Here is a 25423-nt window from a genome sequence, read left to right as displayed (position 1 = left end):
GAGCAGCAGTCACTGGGCGCTTAGCTCCGAGCCGTGCCGGAAAGCCCGGGGCCCGCGCGTGCGGCACTCGGGCGAGGCGACCCCCCGGTGCGCCGGGACAGCCGCGAGGGCTGCTGCCGCGCCAGGTGGGCGATCTGGACCCGTGTCCGTAACGCTGAGGCTCAGTCGTGGTGGACGCCGGGACTGTGGGCTGGGGTCGAGGACCGACCACTCGGCGTGTCGGGACAGCCGCGAGAGCTGCTGCCGCGCCAGGTGGGCGATCTGGACCCGTGTCTGTAACGCTGGGGCTCAGTCGTGACTGGGCTGGGGTCGAGGACCGACCACTCGGCGTGTCGGGACAGCCGCGAGAGCTGCTGCCGCGCCAGGTGGGCGATCTGGACCCGTGTCCTGTAACGCTGAGGCTCAGTTGTGGTGGACGCCGGGACTGTGGGCTGGGGTCAAGGACCGGCCTCTGGCTCTCTTCGCCGGGGAGCGTAACCGAGCGTACGGCTGACGGGTGTCCTACCCCCCAGCCGGCGGCAGTCTGACGCGAGAGGACCGCGGACCGCGTGGTACCGCCCCGGCAGCCGCCCAGCGCCACGCAGACCTCAACGGACGAGCCGCCGCTGCCCACCGGCCACTACCAACTCAAGCCGGAGACCAAGCAGAAGAGGCCGACGGAGAGCAAGCCTGCCAGACCAGAGACGCAACCAGGCAAGTCCGCGGTGGATGGTCGTACGTTCCATTTTGCTGGTATGTGTCAGCCAGCGCAGACGCGCCAGGGAGAACTGTTTTGAAAACGCAGAGCTGTCGTTTATGGGAGGCCGACATTCCATTACGACCGACGGAGTGAGGCGGCATGTGAAGGGTCCCAGTCATTGTTTTCCTTACCACAGGAAATGTGCTGGAATATGCAGGGTAGATCACATTCACAGTGGTTGTTGGCTCCCAGACGTCAGATTTGTTAAATTTAACCTTTGTACTACATGCTGAACTAAGAGCACGCACGTGGCACAGCCAGACCTACGCCCTGCGCGGAGTGCGACATTTAGAAGCGCATCCTGGCCTTAGCCGCGACCGGTCAACGGTGGTGTATTCACAGCGGCGAGACGCGACACGGCTGGGCCGGCGTCGAGCGGGGCCAGACGGACCGTGCCGGCGCCGGGCGCCACCAGACGGACCGAGCCGGCGCCGGGCGCCGCCAGACGGACCGAGCCGGGCCGGCGCCGCCAGACGGGCCGAGCCGGGCCGGGCGCCGCCAGACGGACCGAGCCGGCGCCGAGCCGCGCCCCCCCGGCTCAGCAGGCGCCGGCGGCACGGCCGTCAGCAACGGCGACACCAGCGGCGCCCGGCCGCCCGCCCTGCCACCTACCGGCCGCTCGACAAACTGCTGTCGGGTGTCGTGTTCGCCATGAGCGGCTACAAGAACCCGGAGCGGGCCACGCTGCGCGAGCAGGGCATCCGACTGGGAGCCAAGTACCGGCCTGACTGGACCCCCGACTGCACCCATCTCATGTGAGCAGGGAGGCTGGGGCGCCACGCGCTGACGCCACGTGGCAGCTGTCCCACGCAGGTGCATTGGGATGCTTTTACACCAGCGGAGCTGTAATGTCGCCCACCTGATGGAATTTGAGGGGAAGATCGAGTGGCCAGGGTCGCTGGTCGCGCCTATCGCAGTGTTAACTGTAGGTCATAGTATTAGTTCCAGTAACCAAGAGTGATAACGAAATACACACATAAAACACCAATATGCCAGTCATTAACTTACTCATACGTCAATAATAGGGGGGGGGGGGGGTAGGTTGTAGCAATCTCTGGTACATTAAGACCAAACTGATGTTTTCACATGCCACCTGAAGATAAAGTAAACGCACTCATGACACCAACAAACAGGCATACTACCATGAACGGCAACCAGTACTTAGCCTGTTCCATTCGGGTACGGCCCGTTACCAAGCTAAATTCAGCTTTTCACCGCAGTTGCCTGTTCCATTCGGGTACTGGCCCGTTACCAAGCTAAATTCAGCTTTTCACCGCAGTTGCCTGTTCCATTCGTGGTACGGCCCGTTACCACGCTAAATTCAGCTTTTCACCGCAGTTGCCTGTTCCATTCGGGTATGGGGCCCGTTGCTAAGCTAAATTCAGCTTTCCACCGCAGTTTTTACCCCATATGTTCCATCCCATCTGTAAGCCTTCTCTACCTTCCTCGTATTTATTTTTCCTCCCTCTTGCCCGACCTCCCCGCGTCCGCTGCCGTCCTCGATCGTTCCCCTGCCGGTCTTCGCTCCCGCCGATTTTCGCACGTGCTTTGCCGTGCTCCCTTCCGCCGATCTCCCCGTGTCCTCCCTCTGCCGAGCCTCCCTCTGCCGGCCTCCCCATGTTCTCTGCCGGCCTCCCCGTGTCTTCTGACGGCCCTCCCCATGTCCTCTGCCGTCCTTCCTCTGCCGGCCTCCCCGCGCTCGCGAGTGCCTCTGACATCACGTGACGCCGCCGCCAGCTGCGCGTTCCGGAACACGCCCAAGCACGTGCAGGTGCGCGGCCCGCGGCAAGATCGTGCTCGGCTCGTGGCTGATGGCAGTTGCGCCGCCCAGAAGCGGCGGCTCTCGTGGCGGCGGCACGCGCTGGAGCCAGCCGACGGCCGCCCGCGCCGGACAGCGAAGACGAGGTTGTGGGCTGAGGAGCTGCGTCCTCGGCCGGCCGGCCGGCCCAGGTGAGGCGAGGCGCCCCCTCACCGGGACCCGCACGCCGGCCGTCCTGCGGCCGAGAGCCGGCTGCCAGGCCGAGGTGAGGCGAGGCGCCCCTCCTTGGGACCCGCACGCCGGCCGTCCTGCGGCCGAGAGCCGGCTTGCCGGGCCAGGTGAGGCGGGGCGCCCCTTCACGGCACCAATCACCCGCCGGCCGTCCCGAGGACGAGAGGCAGGCTGCCGGCCGAGGGTGAGGCAAGGCGCCCCTCCTCGGGACCCGCACGCCGCCCGTTTTACTGCGGCCGAGAGCCGGGGCTGGCCGGCAGGTGAGGCGAAGGCGCCTCCTCTGGAACTGCACGCCTTGGCACTAGATGATCTGATTGGCGGTGGGGTGGCGTCTAGCGTCCGTGTGTCGGGATCGGGCCGGTGTGACGCGACCTCCTGCCCTGCAGCCACCGCGCCCAGCCCGCCGCCAGCGAACGGCGACGAGTACCGGCAGCAGCACCGACGATATGGACACGGACGACGAGATCAGGATGTAAGCGCGCCTTGTGCCGCCGGCCACCCAGCCGAGTCGGCTTGTGACATGGGGGACATGTGAAGCATGCCAGATAATCAGCTGTGAATTGTGGTCTGCGGCACTGATGTCGGGTAACGGGCTAGTCCTCGAGCCCAAGCCATTAGCCCTCAAGCCCAAATGACCAACCAAACGGGGGTCTGCTGACCAATGCTGCGGCCTGACGTCTGGTTACATGTATTATATGCTTTCCAACCGCTGGTGCGATACCTTCGCAGGGCTCAGACCTCCTGCAAGCCGGCGGCGGTCTCCGAGGCCAGGCGCCGGACGTCGGCGAGTCCGCCAGTGTCCGGCACCGAGAGAAGGCGCGTGCCCGACGCCACCGCTGGGAGCCCCTTGCCGTCCACGTCCGCCGGCGCCGTGCGGCGACAGCGACGCTCCCCGTCGCCGGCCACCGCCGCCGCCGTCCCAGCCAAGCGGCGCCGCTCGCCGACCAAGCCGGCGGCCGTCGCCGAGGACTCGGACGCCGCGTACGAGGCGGACACGGACGAGGACGAGCCGGCCGAGCGGCGGCCCGACACGACCGGGCTGCGCGTGCCCGAGCTGCCCGACTTCCTGCTCGGCAAGACGTTCCTGCTGTACGGGCAGACCATGTCGACGGAGACGCGGCGCCGGGCGGGCCGCTACATCACGGCATTTGGCGGGTGAGCAGTACGGGCCGCTGAGCTGGCGCACGGGCCCCGCCGCCCGCTCAGTCATGCAGCGTGAGAGCGAACCAATGCAGCGTCATGCCACGAAATCACTGTCGCTCGTCGAACTTGGGTTGTGGTAGAGCTAATTCTGGAAATAGGCCAGTCGGTGCGGTCATGAGACGCGACAAGGCACCTGCGAAAACGATGACATGCGAATTGCAAAAATAGCCTGTAGCCATTCATGCTGCTTATTTCGATGCTGACTTCTCATCGGTAGAGGCGACTCGAGCACGTCTGGCTCCCTTACTCGCTACCGGCCCGGCCTTGCCAAACTTTGGCCAGGCCAAATGGCTTGGGCGTGGCCAGACATTGGTACCACTCCTTCCCGTTGACATATGTTTGTCCTTCACTGCAGGAAGCTGGAGCAGTACTTCGGCGACGGCATCAACTATGTGATAACGTCGGACGTGTGGGACGGCAACTTCGACGAGGTGAGCCGGCGGACCTCTGACCAGCCGCCACGGCTCGCGTACGTCCGAGGCGGCGGGCGTCCGGACCTGGGGCGGGGGCGCCACGCCCCGACCGGACGCCTTGCGGGCGAGGTGTGACAGCTGCTGCCTTGCGCATTAACCGCGCACATTCCGACATGTACACTGGTTATTGGCGTCTCAAATTGCGTTCAATCGCACCACCACCGCCGTTACTGTGAGGGAGCACTTGGAGGACTGCGCAGGCTGATTCGTGCCGACGAGCCGGGTCGTTTTATGCCCGTGTGCTCGAGGCCACCTTTCCTCTAAACGCATTCCATGAACGGAGAAAGAGGATATACTCATGCCTCGTAGGACGAGATGAGAACATTTTCCCAACGGGTGACTGAAACACCTAGCGACAAAGGAGCGATGTTTGTAAGGAGCACGTGCGGAAAGGGTTATCTGTGACACAAAGAGACTTGCGCAACTACATGTCTTACAATCACACCCATGCTTGATTGATTTTTAGTATTTGTTAACTAGTTAATTAGTGACCACTTCAGGTGCTTTCAAACTGCATGAGTACCCTTCTTTTTTGTGCTTCACAAGTCTATATCAGTTTTCTTACATATCATAATCAATCAAGAACATTATACATTTGAAAAGTAACACATACAAGGGGAGTAAGACTCAGTATTTATTTGCAGTTACAATAGATTCAGATTAAGTTTAACAGATAAATGACACTTGGTTGCGTCCATGACATTCAGTGCAAGGAACTGGGAAGATCACCCAGGATGAATATGACGCCGGGCAAGTTCCCGTATTTTTTTAGTACTGTGAGATGCTCGCACCGGTAGCCAAATCCCTATCAAATACTGCGACTGGTTCGGCGCAGACAGTTGCATTTGTGACGTCTCAGTTATTATCATCGAGTCCCATTTGTGACGTCTCAGTCATTATCATCGAGTCCCATTTGTGACGTCTCAGTCATTATCATCGAGTCCCATTTGTGACGTCTCAGTCATTATCATCGAGTCCCACTTGTGACGTCTGTCATTATCATCGAGTCCACATTGTGACGTCTGTCGTTACCATCGAGTCCCACTTGTGACGTCTGTCATTATCATCGAGTCCCACTTGCGCTGGTAAATGACGAACCCCATGGGGCTAAAGCAAACACCACAGCGAGCAAATTGGCCGCTTAGTAGGCACACGGATAGAATACTCTCCATATACCACGTAACGCAGAACCTATATTATGGATATTTACGCAACCAACAAGTGCATATTGATGCACACCACGCATACACCTTATGGCAACAGTCTGCCGCCTGGGTGCCGTTTGGGCGTTCTAACACATATTTTTCAGCAGGATGCGCACGTAGGTTGCAGCCAGTTACTTTTATTTTATTGCTTCGCCCTTCAGCCTTGAGTACGTAGGTTTAGGAGATGTACATATTACTTGGTGTGTGTTGTTAGATACGCCTAGCGTGTTCAGCGACGCCGGCGTATTTCATCTGTAGTTGAGTGTATGAGCGTGCGCCTGCGTACGTGTGCTGCGGCAGCCGGGGAGGGCTAAGCTCGGCTGCGTCGCTTCCTCAGGCGCTGTCGGCCAACCCTGAGCTGATGTTCGCCCGGCCGACCTGGCTGGACGCCTGCGCGCGTCAGCAAAAGCTGGTGCCCGCCCCAGGCGTACCTGGTGACGCCGACCTCTGACGGGCGAGCGCGCGGCGGATGGTGGCCGGCCCTCACACAGCAGCCACGGCAGAGGAACTGGTGCCGGGGAGCCGCCAAACTGGAGGCCATAGGCCAAACTGGTGCCAGAGGACTGTGATGAGGGCGGCCCAGAGCCGTGGTCACGACTGGAGCCCGTGGGCCTGCGAGAGCAGGAGCCTGCGAACTCGGGAACCTGCGAGCTCGGAAGCCCACGAGCTCGGTGAGCCCGCGAGCTCGGGAGCCCGCGAGCTCGGGAGCCCGCGAGCTCGGGAGCCTGTGAGCTCGGGAGCCTGTGAGCTCGGGAGCCCGCGAGCTCGGGAGCCTACGAGCCTCGGAAGTCTGTGTGCCTGTGAGCCTGTGAGCCCGTGAGCGTGTGATCCGCCCAGGCTCGCGATCTCGGCTTCAGAGCGGTGTCCGCCTGCAGATGCGGCCGGGAGCGGACTCGACGGACCCCGACTGCTGTGCCGGTGGTCTGGGCAGGGTTGACACGTGGCGAGTACAAAATTGCCCAACTGCCGGGATTTGTGAGTGAGGCCCGATCACTGGGCCGCTTCATCGCCTTCGTTGACTAAGTTGCCGCGTTGTGTGCCTTTGCCTAGACTGCTCTGTTGTTACGTAGTGTGGTATTTTACACTGCTTTTTGACGAAAGCGTTTTGTTTCGACCTGCCGTGTGTATTAGGCATGGTTGTGTTGTCACGTTTGCTAACAGGCTTTCTCGACGGCCGTGACAGCTGCCAGGACGGTGTTTTGTTGTGTGATTACTGTTGAGCCCCTCCGCCAGGTGCCAGGCCGATAGCCGACGGCATGCTGCTGCGTAATGTCAATACACTGATTCGTTGACCCGCGCTCGCTTGGCAGGACGTCCGTCCCTTTAGCCAGTGAAGATCCACTCACCCGCGGCGAGGTGGGTTCAATCGCTTTAGGCGCGAGCTATTCGCCCCTGACTGAAGTGGCCTGCGGCCGCGGCCCGCTAAAGATCAGGAGACGGCAGAGGGCGGGGCGGACCGTGCCGAGCATCGCGGCAGGTTAAGTCTTCACTGCAGCGGTGTGCCGTTGATCCGGGGTTTTACGATCAGGTGGTGGGGTCAGGGATTACGCCGCAAACGCTGCTTAGCCTGGACGCTGACCCTTGACATCCATCCAGCGTGGTCGGAAGGGTCTTAAGCGTGGGTTCGCATCTTAGCAACGCCCTGCTGTACCCGTCTTCATCGGCCGGCCTCAGTTGGCAGCTGCCCAAGTATCAGCTCACTGAAACGACCGGCCGTATCACGGCGGTGTGCGGCGCGTCAAGCCGTTCCTGAGAATGTGGCCGATGGACTGGAGCGAGATGAACTCAACTGCACCAGTCGGGCTATGATTTTAACAACTTCTGGCTGCGAAGCGCTGTAACCCCGAGGCTATCCTTGCAAACGCTCTGTATTTCTATACGGGGTTGTGATGTATAGAGCAAGCCTGGCGGATGATATGTCGGGGCCGCGGGGAAGACCTTTGGGCCCATCCAAGGCCTCAGGTGGCCTGTCTGGGCCCCCGAATGCCTTTGATGGGTTCTATGGTGATATGGGTAGCCTTCACTTGAATTGATATCGCTGTCATTGGTTGTCTGTTCTCCAGCGTAATGACGATCGTTGATGGTCGTCCGTAGATAGCAAAGACAAATTAAGATTTTTCCATGGCCACGCCATCATACATGTCTAGCTATTTTTACTGTGAGCCAGGCCGTAAGCCAAGCAAGCCCTAACGCGAAATAACGGGAAGTTCCATAGAGCAGTGAGCCGGGCCGACCCGAATCGGCCAGTTCGCCTTTCGCGGGCCTATTCGCATAACCATGCAGTTTTCAGCAGCAAGCAGCACGATTGTTTAGATGTCTTACCATGATGTTTGTCCAAATACTTTTAGCGGGATGCATCACCAGGCAGCGTACTTCTGCGACGTTGTAACATCACTGTTTCACCGTTCTCCCCGTTCGATTATCGCAGGGCACGGTAACGTTTTTAATTGCGAAGGAGCTGACGACCGCGGGCTCGAAGTAGGTTTGGGCCTCCCGACCAGCCGCCGCGATGGTGTGGAAATGATCTATCCCGGCGTTGGCAAACAAACAGTCGTGCTGGCCAACGTGTGGGTCAACGTGTGCTGACTCATTCGCAGCCGCGCGCAAACCGCGGAACCGCCGTGCGTGGGCGTTTTTTAAAGGATTTATGTCAGTTCTTGATAACCAGAGCGGGTAGAAACGTGAGACCAGCTGTACGACTGGGCTGGACTGAGCGTAACATGCAGTATACAAATGGTGTAATCGGTATGTCAACACTGTGCACCGGACGAAAAATGACCAACGCAGGCGGCGGACTCGTAGACCACTACCACCATCATTTAAGTCACTGTGGGTGCCTGCTACCATCCCATCCTACTTCCTACCTGAATGCGAATTTCATTACGTGGCTCGTTACGAGTGCGTGGGCTACAATCTTTGGAGACGTGCGAACTTCGTATCTCGTAGAAGCGAGAGCTCGCAGGGTTTGTTGACGTGTTTTCTCGATAGTGGTCGCTAGTAGTAACTGTATCAGTGGGTCAGCCTGCTGATTGTGGCATCACCTACAGCCTCTTCCTGCCGCATTGCTCGCCAGTGTTCGCAATTTAACTATGGCGCGTCTTTGCTCTCAGTCGGCCCTCTCTGTGCCTTATTCTGTCGTCTCCTGGTTTCGCTTGGATATTTCTGGTCATTTTTCCAAACACGCTTTGGACTCCCTCCGGCTGCCGCCTGACTAGCCTGCCGCTCCGTGCCAGTGGCTTGAGCAACGGCAGGCGCAGCTGGCCCGCTCTGCTTCTCTGGCCTTTGAGACGGACCATGACCTACTGCATTCACTTTTACGCGGCGTTCAGTGTGAATGAGGCTGCGAATCTGTAGTGAGGGTGGGGGCGTGACGGAGATGCGGTGTCCTTGGTCAAGCGTCTCGGTTGTTCGGTGGTGTTAATCCATCACGTCTTCGCTCCGCCCACCCGGGCTTTCCCTTTCGCAAGCATTTGTGCAGGGGTGACTCAACAAAACGATCGATGCGCCGTCTCGTGTAACTGCCAGTGGCGGCGTAACTAATCATTCGGAATAACTCACGTTACAAACACAATTTTATTGCGGCATAATTGTGTGCACGACTGAGCAATAAATATCAATATCATATGAGGAATAACATGCGGACTCAGGCTATTTCACGTTTCCTAGACCTAAGCACGGCTCGCGCTCCTAACACGGCGCATGTGGGCGTGGCCCGGTTTGGCGTGGGAGAGACGCCTAGCGGAGGTCTATCCGCTGTACCCGCCACCGGAGGGGGGAGGAGGGATGTACGCGTTGGAGGGGCCGCTGTGCCCGCCCGAGGACTGCGACGAACTGCTGTGTCCTCCGGAAGACCCACCGGAAGAAGAGGGACCACCGTACCCTCCAGAGGGCTGGGACGGGGCACTATAGCCTCCAGAGGGCTTGGATGGACTGAACCCACCGAAAGAGGCAGACGGGGCAGTATAACCACCAGCAGCAGAGGAAGATGACGAGCCACTATACCCACCAGAAGGCTGGGAAGGGGCACCGTAGCCTCCAGAAGGCTGAGCTGGGGCGCTGTAACCTCCTGAGGACTGGGAGGAGGAGGAATATCCTCCACCTCCTCCACCTCCTCCACCACCACCGGCGGAATTGGAAGGACCACCGTAGCCTCCCGATGGTGCAGCGGGAGCGCTGTAACCTCCGGAAGAACCAGAAGAAGCAGATGGGCCACCATAACTTCCAGAGGGCTGTGAGGGGGCACTGTAGCCCCCAGATGGCTGGGACGGAGCACTGGAACCTCCCGAGGATCCAGAAGAGGAGGATGGGGCACCATAGCCTCCGGAAGGCTGAGACGGAGCACTGTAACCTCCCGAGGATCCAGAGGAAGAGGATGGGGCACCATAACCTCCGGAAGGCTGAGACGGAGCACTGTAGCCTCCCGAGGATCCAGATGAAGAGGATGGGCCGCCATAGCCTCCGGAGGGCTGAGCAGGAGCACTGTAGCCTCCTGAGGATCCAGAGGAAGAAGATGGGCCGCCATAGCCCCCAGAGGGCTGAGCAGGGGCGCTGTAGCCCCCTGACGATCCAGAGGAAGAAGATGGGCCGCCGTAGCTTCCGGAGGGCTGCGAAGGGGCACCGTAACCTCCAGAAGGCTGTGATGGGGCACTGTAGCCACCAGATGACTGTCCACCGCCGGATCCTCCATAGCCACCGCCTCCGGACGACTGTCCACCGCCGGATCCTCCATAGCCGCCGCCTCCGGACGACTGTCCACCGCCGGATCCTCCATAACCGCCGCCTCCGGACGACTGTCCACCGCCGGATCCTCCATACCGCCGCCTCCGGACGATTGTCCACCGCTGGATCCCCCGTAACCGCCGCCTCCGGACGACTGCCCACCGCCGGATCCTCCATAACCGCCGCCTCCGGACGACTGTCCACCGCCGGATCCTCCATAACCGCCGCCTCCGGACGATTGTCCACCGCTGGATCCCCCGTAACCGCCGCCTCCGGACGACTGCCCACCGCCGGATCCTCCATAGCCACCGCCTCCGGACGACTGTCCACCGCCGGATCCTCCATAGCCGCCGCCTCCGGACGATTGTCCACCGCCGGATCCTCCATAACCGCCGCCTGCGGACGACTGTCCACCGCCGGATCCTCCATAACCGCCGCCTGCGGACGACTGTCCACCGCTGGATCCTCCATAACCGCCGCCTCCGGACGATTGTCCACCGCCGGATCCTCCATAGCCACCGCCTCCGGACGACTGTCCACCGCCGGATCCTCCATAGCCGCCGCCTCCGGACGACTGTCCACCGCCGGATCCTCCATAACCGCCGCCTGCGGACGACTGTCCACCGCTGGATCCTCCATAACCGCCGCCTCCGGACGATTGTCCACCGCCGGATCCTCCATAACCGCCGCCTCCGGACGACTGCCCACCACCGGATCCACCGTAGCCGCCGCCTCCCGAAGACTTTGAGCTTCCCTTCACAATGCGAGGCGCGGAGAACGTCCTTGTGGAGATGGAACCTCCGCTGATGCCCTTTCCTGTGGAGAAGGCGGATGAGCCGCCGTTCGAGGGTCTGCGAGGCGCGGCCTGCGTCACACTGTAGGCCCTCGGGGCAGAGTACCCACCGTTAGACCCGCCACCGCCGGCGCCACCTTGACCACCGCCATAGCCGCCGCCACCTCCCCTGCCGCCGCCGCCGCTGCCGCCGCCGCCGCCGCCGCCGCCGCCATTTCCTCGGCCGCCGCTCGGTGCGCCGTAGCCGGATTGCACGCTCGGGGCAGAGTATCCGTTGCTGCCGCCGCCTCTGCCTCCGCCGCCGCCGCCGCCGCCGCCGCCGCCGCCGCCGCCGCCGCCGCCGCCATATCCTCCCCGTCCTCCTCCTCCTCCGCCGCCGCCGCCAATGCCGGGAGCACCATATCCTGCCTGGATGATATCGCTAGCCTGGGGCGCTCCATAGCCGCCCTGTCCCCCGTTGGTACTCTTCGGGCGGCCGAAGCCGGCCACTTCACCACCTAGTCCCTGGGACGCGCTATAGCCGCCGCCATTGCCGCCGCCGCCTCCGCCGCCGCCGCGGGGCGCACCATATCCAGAAGAGATGCCGCCACCGCCGCCGCCGCCGCCGCCGCCGCCGCCGCCCCCTCCGCCGCCGCGAGGTGCGCCATATCCGGAGGATACGCCGCCGCCGCCGCCGCCACCGCCGCCTCCTCCGCCGCCGCGCGGTGCGCCATATCCGGAGGAGATGCCGCCGCCGCCGCCGCCGCGACCGCCGCCGCCGCCGCGTCCACCGCCGCCATCGGCCAGGCAGAGGCCGATCAGCAGCAGTGAACTGCAAGTCTGTGAACAGGCAGCGCAGGCTGTGACGCTGCCAGCCGCCGGAGAGCGCGTCCGGGCTGGCGGAACACGACCGCTGGAACACCGCTGGAGCACGGCCGCTGGAGCACGGCCGGTGGAACAACGCTGCCAAGCAATTGGCACGGGCTGGCGTGCATCGAACTTGGACTGAGCTGAATCTCAAGTAGGTGTTGAGATCTATATAAATTGCGCAATGAGCAGGAGATAGGAATGCGTGAGCTACGCGCTGTATATGAACGATGCAAAGGATGCATGTGTGTATCTGTAACGCTATTGCTAGTGTGCTTGGACAATAAAACGAATTGAGATGTCTTATGTGCCTTGAAAAAGCACCAGTTCCATGAATGCTTTGCACTAGATTCGTAATGCATTGAAAAGCACCCACACCTTCCCACGCGGTGAGTTAGTTGTCAATGTTTGGGAAGCCGGAGTAAATACATCAGTGGTGTGCCTGAGGCCAGTGCCGCGATGCTGGCCGCCGCCAGACCTGAGCGGCGTCAGCGTACCTCTGAGTGGCAGGCGCTCTCTGCCACACGCCTTACCTTGATGATGTTCATGTGACTGGTGGGCTGCACGAAGCAGACTGCCGACAGTGACGGCGATGGCCGCTTATATACGGAGGCGTGCGGCAGGGGTGGCGAGCGAGGCACCGGGCCGCGTGACGCGGCCGTCGAGCAGCGAAGGCCGGGGGCTCTTTGGAGTGAAAGGTGCCCGAGGCGACGGGTGGCAGTCGTGGCCCGCGCTACTGCACGGGCTGGGGCGGGCAGCGGCCGTCGTGAGCGGCGGAAGCAGGGCAGCTGAGGTGTTTGCGGATGATTCGATATTGTGCTCACCTTCCGCACACGTTCCGTGTGCTCTCCTCGGGTCGACCGATGCCCTGCCCCCCCCCCCCCTATAATCTCTCCGTCTGACAATGGGATGCACTATGTTTGGAACTGAGGGACATAAATCAATACTATGGTGCACTCATGGCATGTGTAGTGCGCGCTCTAGTCACGCCTCCAGTCGGACGTGATCAATCTACCGGGTTCCGTGGTGTCATGGTCGAACATGCATATGGCTATGAGTCACTGCCACTGCATGCCAGAGCAGTGAAGTTACCCTCGTCCTTTCTGATGTAGGTGAAATTGGTATCGATGGCGCTGCCAACGGGATGAGCTTTGTCCAAAATGCATTTAGCCGGAAGTCTTTCTGCAGAATGCATTCAACCAAACGCTGTTTTGTCGACGTGTCTTTTTGTCATGTCGCTGAAGCGGAACGCTAGAAGTCGAATGGCAATTTGTCGGCATACCCTTTTATGAACATGTAAATTTTACGAAATATTCATAGATTGAAATGCTTGTTTGCTGAATGCCAATTTGCCGAATCGCTCCCAAGTATTTGTCAATTTAACGAAACATTTTAGGTTGAATGTTACCCCTCCCAACTGCCCTTTAGCCAAATGGTTACCACAAAAATGTGTTTTAGTCGCGCCTAGTCCGACGGGATGCTCATCAGCTGATTGTGAATTAGCTGAATGCTTTCAAGTCGAATTTTCATGAGTCAAAATATTATCAATGGGTGGAAGACAGTCCCCTTAATCCTCCTCCCGTGACCATTGTTCAACACTGCACCACGAGTGGAGACTTCAGCAGCCCCCTTGACATCTCAAAAATCAAGTCAGCTAGGGTCGTGGGAAAGACGGCATTGGAGATTTTTCTTCAAACCGTGTTAAGGAGGTGCGACTGAACGATGGTGAATGTTACTTTAAGCAGCTTAAATCAGGTCCACCCTCCTGGTGCTGCAGCATTAGGCATGCGACAACACGAAAAACGGCATTGAATTACTGTTAAAAAAACTCTGTCGGATGGGCTGTATTGGACACTGCTAGATTTTACCTATAATCAACCAAACCAAACCGAATTACTCCATGTCTTTAGCATAATTGGCTTTACCGACCAATCCCTTCCTGCCAATGCGTAACGTTATTCATTGACTGCTCCTTGCAGGCGTTATCACTTGGCAGTACTTTCAATCATTCAATTCGCATTTCGGCAAAATAAAAATTGCGTATTGGCCATTCGACGAATTTACGTTTATCGATTACCGTTCGTAGAGTCCAAATATCAAATACAGAGTCACTACGTTAATTTCGGTTCAATGATTTTCCATTCGTCGATTAACGTTCCTCAGATCCACATTTCGACAAAACAGTGTTAGGTTCATTGACAATTCGGTAGCTTTCCATTCGCCAAATCCTGTCTCTGTATAGCAACGTTCAGCTGATAAATATTTCGACGCGTAAGCTTCCAGCTGATAAAAATTTTGATCTACTTACGTCTCGTAAATTTGCACGGCGTCAAAAAGACATATAATCAATATGCACTTCGCCTCTTAGCCTTTCTCCACTTCCACATGTCGATAAAAAAGCAATGGGGACGAATAGGCATGACTGCAGGAAGTATTCGGGATTTTACATTTACGAAACAACATTCGGTTAAACTTCACCCGACCGTTTGCCCTGGAACCGGGACTGCATATGGCTTTAGAAATATCCCCGTCAGAATTGAGCGACTCTTTTTGCCTCAGCACTACTGAACCTAAGTCCTTAATTGAACATTAACTTGAGAATATGAACTTTGACAAGGACGTAACATCGTCATAGACAGCGAAACGCACGTCACCTTCCACGGTGTCCATACCAGCCCAAAAACCTTGGCTACTGTGCTGGACCTGATGGAGATCATCTGAGAGTTGTACAACTGATGCCAGCGAACAAGCTCGCCGTAAGCTTCTGACATCGTCCGCCATCTCTCTAGGTTTGTTGCGCGTCCAGTCATACTAAACAAGGCAGAGACAACGTCGTAAGAAATGTGTAACTGTTGTTCTCATCCTTTTTTGGATGATAACTTTTTGCAACTGCGATGCGCTTTTCGGCGCATATTTAGTCAGGGCTCATTATGTTAGAAAGCTCACGAGTTGCTGGGAGAGGCCGAAGTGCCGTATATGACGCGTGCCCCCCCCCCCCCCCCCCCCGGTGTGCCCAATTGCAGCCCACCGAGGACGTCTGGGGCACCTTCATACAAAGGGGGCATCGGGGAGGCTGATGCGCAGCATCCGACCTAGGTCTGAAGCGCAGGACAGGTCAGGTGGCTGCTGACCTGGACACAGATGTGCCGAGATGCAAAATGCTCCTACACGTGCCCAGATATGTGTGTGCCTGCCGGCAAAGTGAAGGACGGAGATAATCAGCTAATAAAAAAATGTCCGCGACATCTAAGATTAAGTGATTGCCCAAGTTTCATTCGCATGCGGTGATAAACTTGCTTAAGGTATGACTTTAAATGTTGTCTAATTTTCCAGCGCTGACACATTTCTTTCACTTGACAATACAAAAATTTGCATGCTTCCCCCACACCATTCCGTGCCGCCTCCATTCCTCTTTAAACTTCGTTTTGGAATGTCGTAATGTGAGCATAGGCAATGTATAGGTAAAGACAATTTGGAGTTTATTATAATTTGATTATGGGATTATCATCTTAGATCTGAGTGTTTGAGGGTTTGAATGTCTTTTGTGTTATACCTGCCTCTGTGACACCTGTATTTTGCGTGCTTGCTTTCTGCAATGTTGTCTGCGGAGGTTCCATAGCTTGCGCGCCAATGAACCAAACTATTATCTACGGCAGTTACGTAGAATGCCTTCAGGAATATTTTGAATTAAATTTTAAATCAAATTAAATTAAATATTAAAGCAAAAATTAGCTGGCTAAGCAATCAGGCAATTTTCAGATTGTTCAAGTTCAATAGTACACAATTCAATTTTTTGCTGTTTTCCAGAGGATACCCTATACCAGGTATGTCCAAATAACGCTTGAATCCAAGGAGCTAGCTGAGGTCATCCGAGATCTTCTTGACGTCGGGCCTCAAGATGGCATGCATATATCCCCGAGTTGAGGATATATGCATGATATATATCCAACGCACGTTGGTATTACTGTGATGGTGACATATTCATGTTTTCAACGTCTTGTATCCTGTTTCCAGTTTTCCCCGTCTTGCATAGCATTTTAAATGCTGACCAGTTGGATGTTTTCGGCAAACACAATTTCATATTCGCGAACAGGATATTTGTTCCCACATAAGAATTGTCAGAATAACATATTAATGAGATCGGACTAACAGTTTTTTGGCCGGAAAGATGTCCGGGAAGACTTTTGCATGACTGTCCCTGTATGTGACAAGATCTAGCTAACCATAAAAAGACACTCCCCTGTAAGTAATGGAAATCGATGGTCATGTACTTAGTAATCCTCCGACCGCAGCTTGCTCATGATAGCGTTAGAAATCGCAAGAATGGAAATTCGACAATGTGTTATTTTCGACTGCTGACTCTTTTTGTAATAGTTCTAATGTTATGTTGTATACTGCATGTGTCAACTTTTCAGTTCCAAGGCACGTTTCTGACATTGATAGGTCAGAGAAAAACATTCTGGCAGGTATGCAAACATGCACCCACACACTCAAACCTACAGCAAACACGGACACACTCTCAAGACGTATTGCAAATACCAGGAGAGTGAAAACGAGACAGCAGACATATTCAACACCGTTTGAGTTGACAGTTGTAGCAAGGATATGTCCCTACATTGTTATGATACGAATGGTCAGTCATTCCTCTGAAAAGGAGACGCACAGATTTTTAACGCACCAGCGATAAGCTGAGAACCGTATTCTAAAACGAGAACGACAATACTCTCAAAGTTACCTGTCGGCGTTTTAAGTGTTGATTTCAACAGCGATATCGACATAGATCTTGATTACCACAATTTGGTGTGGATGTGCATGCTTCTACACTTATATACAATACCATATCACAGGTCGAACCGACAGATTATCTGAAAATGATGTATATTAAATGCCATAGAGGACAGGCTTGGCTGTCTGTAAACACGTAGTTTTTATTGAGCCTGCCAGAAATGAATTCAGGCAGGGCCAAACCTGCAAGAAAACGAAGGGCAAAAATACAAAATTGCGAACAATATTTACGAAATAAATGGAAAGGCCTACGACTCCGACAATGAAGGTCACCTGGGACTGTAAATTGGCTCATCATCGCCTTTCATACGTCCTGGTCTCCTCCAGACCTCGATGAAATTGAGGAGGCATGAGTTAAGCGCCGCTCTCCTTGATTGATTTCACGCGAAACCAAATAATCAACATGTTAGCAAGTAAATGGTAAGATGTGGCTAAAATCAATGAACTTTGGTTGAATCGAATGGATTCACCTTTTGATATCCTTGTTCCAGCTTTCCATATTTGCATGACATTTGGAAAGATAGAAGACATTTGACTGTTCAGTCCCACCTAATCCACCAAAACAGCCGATTTCATGAGCCGGCCCTTTGACCTGTTGTTTGATCGCAACTTGGTGGCTTTTATCGACCGATCATCTTCTCCTTGTATGCAACGATGAAATGTCAAATGAATCAAGCAGCCTCTGCCGTGAACGTTTCATTTCTTATCCCTAGCCGATTGTTCGTCAAGCAAACTTTTATTCACACCGGGCCTAAATTCGAGACAGCAACGTTACGTACAACGTTACATTGTGACGACGTCACGCGACTGAACAGCCCGTTTTGAAGTTCATCCTACCATCAACGTTCGTTATTGTTTCAGCATAGTCAAAGTGCAGCGCAGCCAGGAGTGTCGCATAAAATAGGACAAATCCCATGCTGTATGTCACCGCCTCACATATGGTTACAAACCAGAGCCGTCTGTTAGTTTCCGCCCACGTGGGCGTGATGATTTGTCTCATGCAATCCTTGAGGTGACGCTGCATTTGTCTCCGCGCCGTATTGTGCCGAATATGTTCGTTACGGAGAGACTGGCCGCTCGGAGTCACACTGGACGACAAACAGTTACCGTTACCTTGAGCTCAATACAGTCTGGATATGTAACATGCACACTGCGTTACACCTCAGAGCGCTCACGACTTAATATCGATAGCCGTCAGGATTACGCCATATACTTATGATTCGTTGCCCCATCATTTACGTGTATGATCTGCGGCATTGTTTGTAGGGCGTGACTTATCGACAAACAGCTGGCCAGTAACTACAAGTGGCGCGGCATTTACCGGTGCCCGGACTGTTTTCTTGTATGCGACTCGTTTTCCTCCTCGTCATCATTTGAATGGCTTCTGATGAATGCAATGGTAATCGGCCTTGCAATCACAGCAAATGACGAACATGAGCCAGAGCAGGTCAAACATTTCATTGGTTGAAGCTTAATTCAGATGCGAATTTTGGGATGGGTGAGATGAAATTACGCATGCTGATCTGAGTCACTGAGTTATCCCGATGCGTCAATGACACGGTGCCGCCTTACATTCCACCGTTTAACCGGTGGGAAACAGGTATAAGATTATCAGCAAGCGTGGTGCTTACGTATTCCAGAATGAATTCTCGATTGAGTATGCAGTCTTTGCGCATCGATGTAGCCTACCTAAAAGATCGTTTACACATTCTTTGCAAGCCTTTTGATCAAAATTATCGAGATAAACTCTATTTTAGTTTTTGCAGATCGCCTCTGAGCACAGACAAAAGTATTCGCGTGACTAGTCCGATTAAGACCTCACAGGCACGCACACCACGAGGTGCTCTTATCCCTCACAGGCACGCACACACACGAGGTGCTCTTATCCCGTCGCGGCTGTCACAGCCGAGGCGGGCCGCGGCCCGAGGGCCGCCTGGCCGGGTCATGGGCCGAGCTGGAGCGGCTCATGCGGTGGGGCGCGCTCTGTTTTGCCTCGCCCGGGTTACGCCACGGCCAGCGGCGGCGGCGGCGGCGGCGGCGGCGGCGGCGGCCCGGTCAGCAGGTGCAGTGAAGCGCCGGCCGGCCGGGATGCTGCGCGTGACGGCTGGTCGGCGAGGGCCGGCCCGCGCGGCACGCGAGGCGCCAAGCTGGCCAGGGCCCGCCGGCCGGCCGTCGGCCGACGCCTGTGACCCGCACCGGCGACCGTGAGAAGGGCGGCGCCGGCAGGAGCTCCAGAGCGCACCGCCGCTTCAGCAGTACGCCTCAGCGTGGTGAAGGAGGTCTTCCAACCCAACAGCTGATCGATTGAAGCAGAGGCAAACTAAAAACTAGACGGAGTAACTTTATCTGGACTACTGTCCCAGTCAACGGTGTAATTGTTCGCACAACTGAGCCCGTAACCTCTCTTTCGACCAAGGGCTGTCGGAGAACTCTTGCCCGAAGCGTTGTGTTAACAGCACCAATTTTGATAGAGGAAGTGGTCCGAATTGTGCTTGGTTTACCCCAACTAGTCATCCATAACAATCAGACAAAAACTAACTAAAATCTTAAAAAACTAATCCACATTTGTATGGAAGGTTCAGGCAACGGTTAGGTGCTGGCCTCTGTTGTTGTCGACGCAGAACACAGCCATCGGCTCTCGTTCGGTTTGTACGCGCCGATGAAAAGGTAACACCTGTGCAAGCGTACAAGGCCTCCCAGTCCTGCAGGGCCTGCTACAGCTGTGGCCACGGAGGTGAAAAGCAAAAATGGTAGTTCGAACTGACTAGTCTCGAGTCCTAGAACGAGTGCTACTTTATCGACATCAGGTATCAAACCACAGTTGGTCGTTCCCCTGGCGAGGGTGGCGAGCTTGCTTTAAGATAATGATGAAGGTATCGTTACAACACCAACTGGCATATCATGCTTTTCTTGCATCCTTTGTTCTTTCCAGCCTTTCGCTCCATGACATGCATTTTGTCTTCAAAGTTCTGGCTTCAAAATGAGGCGAGCATGAGTGCAACATAGCTGTTTCAAGTGGGGTACTAGCACGAGGCGAATAAGTGGCTGGCACCTACACGGCTGGGCTCAGCCCTTACTTCACCCACCTTGTACTTGCTTTGCAGTCTTCTTCTCCATCCTCAATTTCCTACACCTTCTCCCTCGTCCTTTTTGCCGTAGTTTACTAATTTGTGCCAAATTGTACGCGTGGGTGGCGATAGGCTTCTCAGCCCTTGTGCCAAGCTTGTTGCGTGCACTCCGTAATCACCACCCAAACAGTGCTACCGAGATGAAAGGATAAGTTTGCCTCCATTCGTCCGCCGGCAATAACTGTACAGGAATTGATGTGCAGCGCAGGGCAGCGACACAGTCTCCTGGGCAAGGATAGAACCTCGCTGGTCAGTGCCAGCTGGCCTTTCCACGCCTGTCGGGCCAGCAACGTGCTCAGCGAATCCTGGCGAAAGAGGGCATCAGTGCACGAAAAGAGTGAAAGTAGATCATCAGCAGCTCGTCATCCTAAAATAGTCTAAGGCGCGAAGTGAGCAACTTACCCAGCCGCCGACGGCTTACTGAGAACAATAGGCATATGGACGATAAAAGCTACTTTCCCTACACAGGAAGCTGCATGGATTTTATAGTCGGCGTGGTGGGGACGTTCCTCATAAGACAAGGCATCGACCTACTGGCAACAGCCACGTATCGCCAGAGGTATAAACAGGAGAGGCCACTCTTCCTGTAAGAGGTATACCCAATGGTGGAACATGTGTTCTGCCCGGACCTGGTAGCGCCTGCACCGGGCCTGGGCCTGGTAGCATCCACTACTTCGATCACAGTGCCATTTAAAACATTGTGCGGTGCCATTCGAGATCCGCTTCTTGTTGTTCACATGATGGTACATTTGGAAACGTTCAAGTCCAACAGCCATTTGGCATACCAGCCAACTATTGAACATAAGCCATCCCGGAAAATCGCATTCGTGTATCTAGTATAATCAACGTACGAATATAAAACCACGTCATCAGCAAAAAACGTATATCCCAATTAAATCCTTCGACTATATCATTTGTGCACACAATGAACAAAAAGAGCCCAAAGACACTTTCTCCACGCACCCCAGAACCTATAAATATACTTTCCGGATAGGTGGTCTCCAGGATCATGCTCTGCGTTGCGCTGGGGATGAGCGAGCTATTACTTAATTAGTTTTTTGGTATTCCACACAAATTTTCACTTCTGGGGCAGAGGCTTATGAATAATTTTGTTGAAGGCTTAACAAAGTTCAAAGAACTTTGGATCAACACTTATTTCTCATCCAATGCAGGCTCTATATCACTTATGAACATCAGCAGCTATTTTTCTCTTGAAAAGTTTCGTCTAAAGCTATGCTGCTTATGAACTATTGAACTATGAACTACGTTCTATTCCTCCAAATACGAAACCATCGAAAATGGCAGAATCCCGTCCATCAGTGAGCAACAAAGCCATGTAAGTGATATTGGTCTATAGTTGCAGGATTCCTTGGAGTCTCCTCTTTAAAATAGGGCAGGCTCACGATTCCTTCCAGGCATCCAGCACCTTCCCCGTATCTATCAACTGTTCAAAAATGTATTTTAGAAACATCGCTGTGAGAACTGCACATTTCTTTCACGTAGCGCCAGATCTGGTCTAGATACTTTTCGGGTTTTAATATTTTCAATAAGCTTACCAATGTCGTTATTGCTATATGTTAGAGCGAACATTTCCTATACTGCACAGTTACTCACGGTGGAAATGTCATTTCTATGTTTTGTAGTAAATATTCATTGGTAATAATTGCTCAAAACCTCGGCAATCGATGCATGTGTAACCGTGCCAATGTTTTGCCTTCCTTTTACTCTGAGAATATTTCCAAAACTCTTTGCTGTTGTCTTTTATCGCGTCACCAAGCCGTTTTGTATTCATGTTCTGCTTTCCTGCAAGCCTGATTCACACTTAAACGGGCTCCCTTACACATTACCAGTATCTGGGAAATTTGCTGCCTCTTTGCCTTTCTGCGCGAAGCGCATTGTTTCTTTCCTAGTCTCCTGATATTTCAGTTGTGCCATGAAGCATCTCCATTAAGTTAAACGGCTTTTCTGGCACCATCTTTTCAACCGTCATTATGTTTCCTTGAAATTTAAGCAAATCTCGTTTGCTGTGCTACAAGCGAACATGTTCAGAAATATGATGTTATCCGGATAAAGTCAGTCTCTAATAACGTTTGGGATTTTTCTTGTTGTTATGTTTTATCGTTCGCTACCTCTCGCTGCCTTTGGCTATCTTAATTTACAATACAACGTAATGGTCACAGCTTGATGGTCACTGATACCATCGCAAATGCCCATACCTTGCACTAGTTCTTGTGCATCAGATATTTGGAGATTTAATACAACTTAATCATTTTTCGCATATCTGGTTGGTCCGTTGACGATCTGGTCAACACCAGGGGCGCTCAGAGTCTCGATAAGAGTTTCAATTTTCACTGTCAAGGCGACGCATATCACCAGACCTATGGCGCGCGGCGTTCCAATCACGTCGGATAGACTGAAATCGCCTTCAGTAATCATCCTCAGACGTGGATTAGACTCGATGAACTTTTGCGCTCATGTCTTCAAGAAGTGTATGAGAGTTTAGTCGTCTCCGCTAGGTGGGTCATAGACGACGCTTATCAAGTATGCTTTCTTGTTATCATCTGCTATTGTGCACCAAATGACTTCTGAATCGTTCGTAAAGAATGCCTTCCATGTAGATGGCGATATTTTCCTTCACACTTATGAGCACCCCTTCTCCAATCATTCCATTTCTAACTCGTCTGCACGTTGCTTAACCTGTTGGGAATACTTCGCTAGAAGCAATGTCTTCCGTTGGCCAAGATTCGGTGCCTAATATAACATGTGGGTCACGCGCTCGTACAAATACTCCAAAGCCGCTAACCTTGTTTGCAGAACAAATGTTTCGCCAGATTATGAGGGCTATTTACAGTCAAGAGTGTTGTGTTGCTCAGAATCCCGTTAATGCTGTAGGCCCGCGACGTGATGTTGAATTACCACCTTCTCGACTGCACCGAATGCCGTGAAAAAAACAACCGAATTAGAAGGTAAATGACCAGCCTTTGTTGCCTCTGACCTGTTGAAATGCATGCCGTCTATTTACAGGCTATCATAAGGGCATTTGCCTGGTACTTCATGTACATCTGTGAATGACAGCTCGCTATTCATCCCGCAGCGGGCCTTGAGCCGATTGCAAACGCTATCAGCCTTACTATAAATGTACCCTTCGTGGTCAGTTCGTGGAACGTGTAGGTTTGTAGCTCCCAGAAGGCCCCTGGCCAGGTGAACTAAATCAAGAACCTTTGAAATAACGGTCTCCGATCCCTCGCCCACTACGTCATCTGTTCCAATGTGAAGAACGAGCGAGTTGGCCCCGCTCCCATTCACGGCAGCTAGCAACTGTTCCTTCAAATGATGGGTCGTCACGCATTGTATAAAGTGAAACCAAACTGTACTACCTTGAACTGTTGCGTGGTTGGTAGCGCCCTGCGAGTACCAATCGAGTCACATTCAGGTCACTTGTCACCAGAGTCTCACCATTTGAAGCCATCGCCGGGGTTCTGGAAGTCCTCGGTGGACTAGCTGTTTCAGCGGGTGGTGAGACGTCCTCATCCTTCCTGTCTTTACCGCTTTGCCTTGCACTGCACAACTGTCGTTGGCGTCGGGCTCCAGTTGAGGCCATGCGCGATCCCAGCATGCTTTGAAAACCAGCGTGTTCAGTGGCTGAAGCATCCATCTTCACTTGGGTTAATGTGATTCCCTCCATGATACTCGTTAGGAAAACCCCCCAAAATGATGGGCCAGACGTGGGATCTTGTTCAGATCCATGGCCGACTCCAGGAGATCCAGATTTTGTTCGGATGCTGGTAGTCTTAATGACTATCTCTTGTGCTACAGCCGGTAGCGCTTCGGTGCCAAATGAGGGGGGGGGGGCGGAGATTTTACCATCTCCTCCACCTTTTGTCTTTAGGATTTGTTCTCATGTGCGGTAACGGCTTTGTTTGCGTTACCAATGTCTTGATAGCGAGAGAACAGTGGGCGGTGGTGAGGCCAGAGCTTTGTTCAATCCCGCCATCACGAGCAGCATCACTATTAAAATAAATCCAAGGCATCTTCGGCTGCGTGGAAAAAGCGGGCGCGAAAGTCCCAGAACATTATTTTCACTACTTAATGGTAGATACCAATTCTAATCCTGCTAGATTATGGATGAACCATCTCGAGATAGCTTTTGAAAAACGCCTCGTTTTTTCAAAAGAAACCTGTAGTAGATATTTTCCGCAAAACTTATTATCTTCCCCGCCAAAATCTATCAATCATTGTTTTTAGAATGGCGCGTTATTAACTTTATTTTATTCTTCCGGTTGCAAGCTGGCTCGCGCTCATCGCATATGAAAGTGTTCCACGAGCACCGCTGCCTAACTCATGTCTTGGATTATTCGTGTTGTCAGAGAATAGCCGATATCGTCTGGATGACGTAACACTCCTGAGGAAAGGTGAAGATCTGATCTCCCCTGGACATGGAAGCTGTGAGATGTTCTGTCGGTGTGGCAAAGTTCTGGTGATTTGTGTCAAATGTCGCGGGAGCTTAGACAAACAAATCCTTGCATCCCGAAATAGATACAAACCCCGCGCATGACAACCGAGCTGGCTGCATAATAACTCGTCTTCCCTGTGTGCTTCTGTTTTCAGGTTTTACCCCTGAAGACCTGTGGCAGGGTGCGCACCGGAGTTCGAAGCGGGCAACGCCCCAGCATCACATGGTGGGGAGGACGACTGCTCGGAACGTGCCGTAGATTACCAGTCATACTGTAGATCACGGCAGTCGGTATGTCAAACCAAGTCACAAGCGTTCTTAAGCATTTGAATCACACTGGGGCAGGTGTACCTGTCTTCCCATCGACCTACATCAACCCCGTGCAAATACAGTTCACGAGAGTGTTTGTTTTGCATCAAATCTCAATGCAAGTAGACTCGGCTTCAGGTTGTAAAAGAGCCTAGACAAACAGGGACAGCAAGCCTCCTTGAAACAGATGAGAAGGCCCACACATGGCAGCCGAGGCAGCACATAATAACACTTCTTCCCGCGTGTATCAATGGTTTTCGGGCTTCCGCCCTGAAATGCGTCACCTACTCACAAGTGAGTATCGGTGAGTAGATGGGCGATCAATGATTGCGGGACTAAGTGAATGAATGACTGGATAAGAGAGTGAGTGAGGGAGAGAGCGAGCACTTGCTGGCGGACGGTTTTCACCCGAAAGCGTAGTTTATGCCGGGCATCGCAAGGTCTACACCTTAACAAAGCCATGGTCCACGCCGTAACAAATGTCTCCTGGCGACATGTGTTATGTGGCGAGCAAATTGGATTAACCCCATTCTCTGACAAACAGCCCGTGCTAGACTTGTGCGGCATAAAAGCCGGCTGTCATCGGCCTCCGCCGCGTGTGAACGAGCCGCGTTAGGCTCACACGCTGGTCGCGCGTGCCGCGCCGGTGCTGGACGCGTGCCGGGAGCGGCGGCCACCGCTGCTTCTGACGTGTGGCGCCGACTCGGGCGGCGGCGACGAGCGACGCTCGGACGCCGCCCGTCAGCGCGTCACCTCTGACGCGTCGCGCCGACTCGGGCG

At 54.3% G+C, this 25423-nt stretch overlaps 2 protein-coding genes across 2 annotated transcripts; one reads left to right on the top strand and one right to left on the bottom strand.

The window, feature by feature from the left end:
* Positions 1-3156: 3156 nt before the first annotated feature.
* On the top strand, positions 3157-6061 carry LOC119094273 (DNA repair protein XRCC1; the record flags this gene model as incomplete). Its single annotated transcript, XM_037217347.1, is given in 4 exon segments — positions 3157-3201; positions 3459-3884; positions 4288-4363; positions 5948-6061. Coding segments are annotated over 4 exon segments (642 nt in total).
* A 1241-nt stretch (positions 6062-7302) lies between these two features.
* LOC119094272 (loricrin-like) lies at positions 7303-19870 on the bottom strand. Its single transcript, XM_037217346.1, has 3 exons — positions 19840-19870; positions 10426-11259; positions 7303-7310 (listed from the first exon to the last, which is right to left on the bottom strand). The coding sequence occupies exons 1-3, from the start codon at positions 19868-19870 to the stop codon at positions 7303-7305; spliced, it is 873 nt and encodes a 290-aa protein (XP_037073241.1).
* Between the last annotated feature and the right edge of the window lie 5553 nt (positions 19871-25423).

The sequence above is a fragment of the Pollicipes pollicipes genome, unplaced genomic scaffold (assembly GCF_011947565.3).
Source record: "Pollicipes pollicipes isolate AB1234 unplaced genomic scaffold, Ppol_2.1 Scaffold_4002;HRSCAF=4701_pilon_pilon_pilon, whole genome shotgun sequence".
NCBI classification, from domain to species: domain Eukaryota; kingdom Metazoa; phylum Arthropoda; class Thecostraca; order Pollicipedomorpha; family Pollicipedidae; genus Pollicipes; species Pollicipes pollicipes.
This window is presented reverse-complemented; position numbering and strand designations above follow the sequence as displayed.